The 10,493-nt window shown below is 40.5% G+C and overlaps 1 protein-coding gene across 1 annotated transcript; it reads right to left on the reverse strand.

The window, feature by feature from the left end:
* Nucleotides 1-711: 711 nt before the first annotated feature.
* Nucleotides 712-4,486, reverse strand: LOC110171345 (homeobox protein engrailed-1-B-like). Its single transcript, XM_020937049.1, has 2 exons — nucleotides 4,102-4,486; nucleotides 712-1,028 (listed from the first exon to the last, which is right to left on the reverse strand). The coding sequence occupies exons 1-2, from the start codon at nucleotides 4,484-4,486 to the stop codon at nucleotides 712-714; spliced, it is 702 nt and encodes a 233-aa protein (XP_020792708.1).
* Nucleotides 4,487-10,493: the final 6,007 nt, after the last annotated feature.

Consider the following 10,493-nt stretch of genomic DNA (forward strand, 5'->3'; position numbering starts at 1 on the left):
AACTCCGAGCTCCAGGCCGTAAATGAGGACGCCCACAGTTCCCCCAGAGTCCCAGAGAAAGTGAATCATGTTTCGAACACAAAATAAAACTGTGTAACACGTGAACGTCTTTGGCTTTAGCATAGTTGAACTTTTACGCACGGTTTTTACGCACGTCTCCTGCGCTTTCTGATGATCCAGATTCAGACCGCGGCCTTTCTGTGTGTGCACGTTTAGGTTCAGGAAACAATCTTATTTTTTTGGTGTTGCCATGCAGTGTGTTCAAGCACTACGTCACTTTTCTGCTAAATGGCGAGGTTCGGTCTTGATTCTGAAAATGGATCAAGAGGAAGAACAAAGAGACGCAGTTTCCTCAGAGGCACGTAACTCACGCTGGAGTCTGAACAGTCTGCGGGGCGAAGAGGCCCAAGCGCGGGCTGCAGAGGCGGAGGAGCGCGCTGTGGTCCGGGCCTGCGCAAAACTCAATCCCAGTTTATGCGCTTTTCTAAAAATAAATGAAACTGCGGTTCATCCGTGAAACCGTCTCCAAACAGCCTCTTCAACAGCCTCTTTCTGTGTGCGCGCCTTGTGACCTCTAGCCCGGGCTCCTGGGGGCCCCTCAGTCTGCGGCCCGCCTCTTGGCCCGCGTCCACCAGTCCGTCTCCAGTCCGTGTCAGCCGCGCCGCGACACGTCTGAGCCGCGTGTCCGCAGCGGTGCGTGCGCGGCGCGTGTCAGTCGCTGTCGGAGCGGTCCTTGTGGGTGGAGTGGTTGTACAGACCCTGCGCCATCAGGTGCAGCGCCAGAGAGTTGCTGTTGTTTCCGGACGCCTTCTTGATCTTGGCGCGTTTGTTCTGGAACCAGATCTTGATCTGGGACTCGTTCAGGCCCAGCTCTTGCGCGAGGCTCTGGCGCCGCTGCTCCGTCAGGTACCGGTTCGTCTGGAACTCGGTCTTGAGCCGCTGCAGCTGCTCCGCGCTGAAGGCCGTGCGCGGACGCTTGTCGTCTTTAGTGGGCTCCGGAGTTTTCTTCTGTTTCCGGGACCTGGGGCCTGAGGACAAACCGAGGACGAGTTAGGACGTTTTTGCCAAATACACCATGTAGTTTCCTTTGGACAGAGTGAAAAAAGTAAACAAAACACCGCTGTGTGTTGATATTAAAGTAGCTTAAATTAAAACTGAACAGATATTTGGACAAGTCTTCCAAATAAACATAAAGGATTTAAACTAAAGTTGAATTTTGGTGCGTAAAGTTAAATTATGGTGCGTAAAGTTAAATTAAGGTGGGTAAAGTTGAATTAACGTGCTTAAAGTTGAATTAACGTGCTTAAAGTAGAATTAGGGTGCGTAAAGTTGAATAATGGTGCGTAAAGTTGAATTAACGTGCTTAAAGTTGAATTAACGTGCTTAAAGTAGAATTAGGGTGTGTAAAGTTGAATTATGTTGAATTATGGTGCGTATGGTTGAATTACTGTGCCTAAAGTTGAATTATGGTGCGTAAAGTTGAATCATGTTGAATTATGGTTGTGTAAAGTTGAATTATGTTGAATTATGGTGCGTAAAGTTGAATTACTGTGCCTAAAGTTGAATTATGGTTGGAGAAAGTTGAATTATGGTGCGTAAAGTTGAATTAAGGTGCGTAAAGTTGAATTATGGTGCGTAAAGTTGAATTACTGTGCCTAAAGTTGAATTATGGTGCGTTGAATTAGTGTGCCTAAAGTTGAATTACGGTGCGTAAAGTTGAATTACGGTGCGTAAAGTTGAATTATGGTGCGTAAAGTGAATGCGTAAAAACATCCATCCTCACTTTGCAAACATTTGGAGAGCAGCGCGTGGTCCAAGTCCTGATTTGTGCCACTTCAGAGTAAAACTGTGTTCGTATTTTTGGCTCAGTCTGACGTTACGCGTTACGTAATCACGCCGGTTTATTGTTTACACTCGCGTTGCCTGCTGGAATATTTTTGTCAACAGTTTTTGCTCGTTGTCAGAGTGAGATGTCACGTGTTTCCCCGAGTCTCCGCGCATCAGAAGTTTCCCTTTTGAATAAAATATGAGGTTATGATGGGGAAGCGGCCCGCGCGGCTCCGGTGGCTCAGGCCGGTGCTGGGCAGGCGGGAGGCGGGGAGGGGGCGCGGGGGGTTTTGGGGGGGGGAGGAGGGAGTATGATGGACACCTCTTTCCATCTCTGATCCCATCATCTCTCCTCAAAGAAGCCGCGCTCAAAGCAACAAAAGTGATCTGGCCAAACAAAAGCCGCGGACTGGAGGGAAAGCTGAAAGTTTAGACTAATTTGCTGAGTAACCATTTTGATTTGATAAAGAGTTTAGGCCCCCGCAATCCAATTTAATACTTTCACTTTAATCTCAGCCTTTTTTTTTTTTTTTTTTTTTTTTTTTGGCTATAATTATGCTTATTTTTTACCAAATTCTAGCGACTCAAAACTAAGACGAAAATGAAATAAACACAGCAAAACAAAACTCTGAATTCACATTTCTAATTTACAAACTGTACAAGATTTAAATTTCCCAGTTACAGATTTGTTTTTACGCATTTTTAGGACTGTTAAAGAAAAAATATGTTATGAAATTTGTGCAAAACTGCGTTAAATTTGAGCAGTGTCAGCGCTCTTTGTGCCAAAAAAATGTAAAATAAAACTTTCTCCACTTTCTAAAAAACGACTACAAATTTGCAGCAGAAACGAAATATTTCCATCAATTTCCCAAACTTCTAACTCAACTCTATTTTCTCTACTTGGAAGTAAAGACCATCAGAACAATTACGCACCGCGACTGACGCACAAAGGGCTCCGGATCCCCAAACCGACCAATCAAATCCCACTAAAACACAACTCCGCTTCTGCAACTTTTAAGACACTTTTAAAACTGAAAATGAGGAGAAGCGGGAGACGTTTTGTGCTTAAATTGAACCGAAAAAACCCGCTTTATTTACCCGAAATGGCAGCTCCAGTCTGTGCCCAACCCCGGATTTTGGGATGGAGCTATTGTCAAAAATATGCAAATGAAATATTAACAAAGAGGAGCCTGGAACAATGGCGTTAAACTTGGTTGGACGCAAAAATGACCGATTTTCGACACTTTTATTCGTTCTTATCGCGTCTTTAAGCTTTAATGAAACCTCCAGCGAACATTTTTGAGCTGTATTACGTTTTTTTCTCGCGTTTTACCCCAAATTTCTGAGTTTAAAACCTTGCCCGGAGAATCGTTGCACCATTGCGCAGGAGTTTTTACGCGTAAAAACTGGACACGATTTCGTTCTGCAAATGGGTGAAGAAGAGAGCAGAAGGAAGTTTGATATCGAGTTTTTCTTTTGTTGGATGTTATGAATGAAACGGAGGTGGGGGTGCGTGCGCTGCTATGCCAGGCAGCGTCCTCCCTAAGCGCGTTATGTCCCTTTGTAGCCATGAAAAATCCACCAAAACCATCTGGACTTATTAAAAAGTATAATGTATTTTACTCTGGAGTGACGCAGCGCAGTTTCTGTACTCGTTTAGAGGAAAAAAAAAAGTAATTCAGATTGTAAAAAGAACCACAAATCAGCACATTTACGCGTTTTATTGACTTAAAATTACGCAAAAGTGCATTTTAAGAACAGCCATGGCTACAAATAAATATAAAAACAAACGGATCACGACATTTTTGTCACGTTCAAAGCGCAAACTGCGGCTCTCTTTGCACAATAGTCTTACTAAACAGCGCGTAATTATTCATGGCGCTACGTTTTTTGTTTTTTGTTTTTGTTTGTTTTTTTTATAAGTGGAGCTGCAATTTTAGAGGAAATACAGACGATTTAAGATTTTAGCAACTAGATTGACGCACAATATTCGCGTTATTATTTAATTGTAGCTTTGGGTGCCACAATTGGGAGCTTGTTTGAATCATTTGGACTTAAACTTGCAGCGTAGGAGCAGCGATTACGCACAAATCGTGAATTAAACTGGATAAAATTAGTCTGTAAATCGTTAAATTACACTAAAAACGTTAAAATCTCCGCTTTCTCACGTTTTGTTGAGCTTGTTTTATAGTAACATTAACTGTACGAGGTTGTTCTTTGTGTTCTTTGGCTCGTTTTTGGTTAAAGTTGAAAGTTTTCTCGTGTTTTACGCACCTGCCGAGGGCCGGTCCGAGTAGCGCGTGCAGTAGACCCACGCGGGCCACAGCATGGGTTTGGCCGCGGGTCCTGCGCTCGGGTCCGCGTCGCCTCTGCCCGTCTCGTCCCCGGAGTCTTTGCCCTTCTCCTTCTGCGTCTCCTCCTCTTTCTCCTTCGTCACCTCGCGCTTCTCCCCGGGGCCCCGCGCGTCCAGCCCCGCCGCGCCGCGCTCGGACCCCGGCCTCCTCTTCTCCTCCTTCCTCCGTCCGAAGTCCGCGCGGAGGATGTTGTCGATGTAGAAGTTGGTGACGCGGTGTGCGCACTGCGGAGGCCCGTGCGCCGCGGCCAGTCCTCGGCTCGCCTCGGCGCCGGAGTCCCGTGCGCTCTGGCCTTTGTGTTCCATGATGGAGAGGTCTTCGGGTCTGCTCCTGGTTCCAGTTTTGTATAATCCTGACCCCGGACCCTCCAAAAAATATGTCCAAAAAATCCACCCAGTTGATTCAGAGTAACAAAGGCCCGGATTTTAATATTTTATGAGGTATTTTTAATTATTTTTAAATATTTACGCATCGGGTTTGCGTCAGATCGTCTCCATTACGCATCCACGGCCGCTTTGCTTTAATCAAAACAAAGAAATTAAACACAATTACAACATTTACAAACAGAAAACAGTTAAAAAGTCCGGTGTGTTTTGGATCCCGGAGCCGTGGCCACTGAAGCGTCTCCCAAAGGCGCCGCTCAAATACTTTTACTACGGCTTTTGTTTCTCATTTCTGATTGGCTGAAGGCGCGGCCGTGACGTGGCGCTCGCGTTTTTTTAAAGACACGTGCCGAGAGCCAATGGGGACCCGGGGCCAAGGTCACGTGAAGAGCGAAGGATCCTCCGGAGGTGAATGAAAAGAAACTCCGGTGTTTTGATTCACGGCGCGTCGGTGCCTTTTACGCACGGCGCGTCGGTGCCTTTTACGCACGGCCCGGATCCAGCGCGCAAAGTCAAACTCAGGAGACACTCTGGAGACGTGTGAGTTATAAATCTAATATCCAGTCTGTTTACATGAGTACACACTTTAATTATCCTGCAATACAAGCTCCACTGCGTTTTTAAACTCCACGCACCTTCACTACACTGAAAAAAAACAAAAACAATATCTAGGTAAGTTAAAATGACTTAAATTAAGAACTTTTCACTTTATTTCAGTCGATTCAACTTGAAAATCAAATAGAATAAGTGTGTTTTTCTTAATTCAAGCAACAAGTTTTTGTTTGTTTCTCATTTTAAGTGCAAAAAGTGGTTGTTTATTCTTTTTCTGTGTGTGTAGAAAGATGTATTTTCACATTTTAAGTACAAAAAGTCTTTAATAATTTTACTCGTCAAGTGAAATTTACTCAAATCGTGATAAAACTTTCTTAATTCCAGAAATTTTAACGTGGCTGTATTTTGTTCTTTGCAGTGTAGAATCATTTAGACTTAAACTTAGACAAGATTATTTGCTTAATTTCAGCCCTGGAGTTGCAAATCTCTGCTGAACTAAAGGTAAAAGGAGATGTTCACTTGAAAACTACCACTTCATGACATCACAAGGTGGAACAGACGATTTTGAGGCTTTGGAAATGTAAAAAATGAATAATAAAGAGTTACTCAAACATGTGTGAATGAAACAAAACACAACTCCAGGTCTAATTTTGAGGAGGGAACGACATTAGAGCAGATCAGCAAATTTGCTGATTAATTCACAGCAAAAACTGGAGGGTTAAAATTTCAGGGTAAATATTTGAGAGTTGTTTTTAACACCAAAAGTGTTATTTTAACTTTTTGAAAGTTAAATCGGGGTTCAAGTTGGGGTTATTTGCCAGAGTTGATATGATTGAAGTTAATTAAACTTCATCTAGTGTTAAATAACCCTTACCTTAGTTTTAATTCAACTTTCCTTGGTGTTAATTCAACTTCCCCTAGAGTTAATTCAACTTTCTTTAGTGTTAATTCAACTTTCTCTAGTGTTAATTTAACTTCTCTCAGTGTTAATTCAACTTCCACTAGTGTTAATTCAACTTCCACTAGTGTTAATTCAACTTCCACTAGTGTTAATTCAACTTCCACTAGTGTTAATTCAACTTCCACTAGTGTTAATTCAACTTCCACTAGTGTTAATTCAACTTCTCTTAGTGTTAATTCAACTTCCTCTAGTGTTAATTCAACTTCATCTAGTGTTAATTCAACTTCCACTAGTGTTAATTCAACTTCCACTAGTGTTAATTCAACTTCCACTAGTGTTAATTCAACTTCTCTTAGTGTTAATTCAACTTCCTCTAGTGTTAATTCAACTTCCACTAGTGTAAATTCAACTTCCACTAGTGTTAATTCAACTTCCACTAGTGTTAATTCAACTTCCACTAGTGTTAATTCAACTTCTCTTAGTGTTAATTCAACTTCCTCTAGTGTTAATTCAACTTCCACTAGTGTTAATTCAACTTCATCTAGTGTTAATTCAACTTCCACTAGTGTTAATTCAACTTCATCTAGTGTTAATTCAACTTCATCTAGTGTTAATTCAACTTCCACTAGTGTTAATTCAACTTCCACTAGTGTTAATTTAACTTCTCTTAGTGTTAATTCAACTTCCACTAGTGTTAATTCAACTTCATCTAGTGTTAATTCAACTTCCACTAGTGTTAATTCAACTTCCACTAGTGTTAATTTAACTTCTCTTAGTGTTAATTCAACTTCCTCTAGTGTTAATTCAGCTTCATCTAGTGTTAATTCAACTTCCACTAGTGTTAATTCAACTTCATCTAGTGTTAATTCAACTTCCACTAGTGTTAATTCAACTTCATCTAGTGTTAATTCAACTTCCACTAGTGTTAATTCAACTTCCACTAGTGTTAATTCAACTTCTCTTAGTGTTAATTCAACTTCCACTAGTGTTAATTTAACTTCTCTTAGTGTTAATTCAACTTCCACTAGTGTTAATTCAACTTCCTGTAATGTTAATTCAACTTCTCTTAGTGTTAATTCAACTTCCTCTAGTGTTAATTCAACTTCATCTAGTGTTAATTCAACTTCCACTAGTGTTAATTCAACTTCAACTAGTGTTAATTCAACTTCCACTAGTGTTAATTCAACTTCATCTAGTGTTAATTCAACTTCCACTAGTGTTAATTCAACTTCCACTAGTGTTAATTTAACTTCTCTTAGTGTTAATTCAACTTCCACTAGTGTTAATTTAACTTCTCTTAGTGTAAATTCAACTTCCACTAGTGTTAATTCAACTTCCTGTAATGTTAATTCAACTTCTCTTAGTGTTAATTCAACTTCCTCTAGTGTTAATTCAACTTCATCTAGTGTTAATTCAACTTCCACTAGTGTTAATTCAACTTCCAATAGTGTTAATTTAACTTCTCTTAGTGTTAATTCAACTTCCTCTAGTGTTAATTCAACTTCCGTTAGTGTTAATTTGGCTTCTCCAACCTCCACTTCAAACTCCGGTGAGAGAAGACCAGTTTGAACCAGTTTTGTTCATAATTTCATCTTAAATTAACTCAAATAAAGTGTAAAAATAAAACACCTCTGTGTGTTGTTTAGTTAAATCCGGATAACTCTGCAAAGTGTTATCCGTTTACTCTCAAAACGTTAATATAACTCTTGATTTCGGGGTTAAACAGGAACACTGGTCCAGTGTTACTTAATTAACATTTCCAAAAATAAATTAAATTAACTTTAGAACAGATTGGACTCAAATAAACTCTTGAGAAAATGTTAAAATTGATTCTGTGAGAGTTAATTCTAAAGGTAAAAGTAAAAGAGCTGTTCACTTGTAAACTACCACTTCGTGACATCACAAGGTGGAACAGAGCGTTTTGAGATTTGAAAATGTGAAAAATGAATAATAAAGAGTTACTGAAATGTGTGAATGCCTGTTTGTCTGGAGAGGAATTTGAATTAACTTGTTGAAAGTAGAAATAACACTAGCGGAAGTTGAATTAACACAAGAGGAAGTTGGATTAACACAAAAGGAAATTGAATTAACTCTAGGGAAAGTTGAATTAACTCTAAAGGAAGTTGAATTAACACAAAAGGAAGTTGAATTAACTCTAGGGAAAGTTGAATTAACACTAAAATAAGTTGAATTAACACAAAAGGAAGTTGAATTAACTCTAGGGAAAGTTGAATTAACACTAAAATAAGTTGAATTAACTTTAGGGAAAGCTGAATTAACACTAAGAGAAGTTGAATTAACACTAAGGTAAAGTTGAATTAACTTCAACCAAATCAACTCTGGCAAATAACTGCAACTTGAACCCTCATTTAACTTTCAAATCGTTAAAATAAAACTTTTTTGTGTGTTAAAAAAACAACTCTGAAATATTTTACACTGACATTTTAACCCTCCAGTTTTGGCTGTTTTTAGATAAATTCAAAATGGGGAGAAAAAAAAATAGTTTGTAAAGTTTTAGGCATCGGTGACTTTCTCTTTTCACCTTTTACACTCGTCGTCTCGCGCTGTTGCTCCGGACTTTTTGGTTTTTATGTTTTTCTCGTGTTTTTTTTTTTTTTTTTTATGTCCAGGACCAGGTTTCGGGTGGTTTCCTGTACACGCCGCGGGCTCCGGGGCTGCGGGGCTCGGACGCCGCCTGTCCCCTGCCCCGCGGAGGACACTTCGGGGCGGCGGCAGATGGAAGATGCGCCCGGGGACAAAGCGGAGGTCAGCGCGCTCCGGCCTCTCCACACGCAGCACAAAAGCCCGGAGGAAGTCAGAGGTCAGGGCGCTTCCGGGTTTGGAGAAGGTTATTCAAACACAAAAAAACACAAAAAAACAAAACACAATCTTTGGACACTTTGTTTTGGTTGAGCTGAGGTAAAAAGTTCCAAAGAAGGACGGTCCCATTATCCCACAGTCCGCACTAATCCGCTCCCACTAAACCTTTGAATAGGCCTCTTAGTTATTTCATTTAAAGTTTTGGATTACGTAACATTGACTCTTTTGAGCTTTAAGTCAAGTTATAATTCTGTTGCCTCCTCGAAAACAGACCTGGAGTTTGTGTTTTGACCAAAAACCAGTGGAAATTATCTCCAGCGCTACAACAAAGAATCTGTCCTGTTAAGTTTAATGTCGAGTGTGTTTTGTCTCTGTCTCATAAACAAACTAAATTATAAATAAATGATTTACTTTTCATTTGAGTGACTCTTTATTATTTGTCTATATATATATATATATATATATATATATATATATATATATATATATATATATATATATATATATATATATATATATATATATATATATATATATATATATATATATATATATATATATATATATATATATATTCAAGCTCCTTGAGTACATAAAGGACAAGGCCCCGACAGATGAGGTGCTCAGAGAAAGTCTCAGACAGTGGGGTCCAGAGGAAGAGGAGCTGGAGGGACCATCAAGAGAGGACAAGCCCCTACATGGGGCGAACCACCGGAACAGAACTGAAGAGGCTGATATCAATAAATCCTACCAATGTCTTGAGAGGGTCTGAAGGACACACAGAGGCACTGATCCTGGTGCTCAGGAGCAGGACCTGGACACTCAAGCAACAGAGGCCCAGATCTACCACACCAGACAAGACCCACGGTGTCGACTGTGCACAGAGGCTCCTGAGACAGTCCAGCACATAACTGCAGGTGTAAGATGCTGCAGGGAAACAAACATGGAGCGACATAACCAAGTGGTGGACATAGTGTACAGAAACATCTGTGCAGAGTACAGGCTGGAGACCCCAGGATCAAGGTGGGAAACACCTCCAAAGGTTGTGGAGAAAAACCGAGCCAAGATCCTGTGGGACTTCAGATACAGACTGACAGGATGGAGATGGACCAACCAGACATAGTGGAGGTGGAGAAGAAACAGAGCAGAGCCGTGGTGGTGGAACATCACAACACCAAGAGATGGAAACATCAGGAAAAAGGAACATGAGAAACTAGAGAAATACCAGGAGCTCAAGTTTATGTTAATTTCATGTTAATTTCACTTGACAAATAAAATGATCTGCAGTGGAATGAGACTTTTTGTGCTTAAAATATGAAAAAAGCAGGTCTAAACCAGAATTAAACCAGGACTAAAAGAGGACTAAAGTAGGACTAAACTAAACCAGGACTAAACCAGAACTGAACCAAGACTAAACCAGGTCTAAACCAAGACTAAAGCAGGACTAAACTAAATCATTTTTCTTCTGATTAACCCTGAACCAGCACAAAGATCAGCACAGAGACAGAAGTTGGAGAAAAGTGACTCAGTGCAGCTTTAAAATGAGTCCTCACGTGGGCCTCTGTCGTTTAAACAAACAGCAGAAGAGCCGGCGTCTCCAACGGCTCTTTGAAACGAATCGATCCAAAAGACTCGGATCTGGTAAAAGAGCCGAAA

Source organism: Boleophthalmus pectinirostris, unplaced genomic scaffold, assembly GCF_026225935.1.
Source record: "Boleophthalmus pectinirostris isolate CB_2022bp ecotype Guang Dong unplaced genomic scaffold, ASM2622593v1 HiC_scaffold_16, whole genome shotgun sequence".
NCBI lineage: Eukaryota > Metazoa > Chordata > Actinopteri > Gobiiformes > Gobiidae > Boleophthalmus > Boleophthalmus pectinirostris.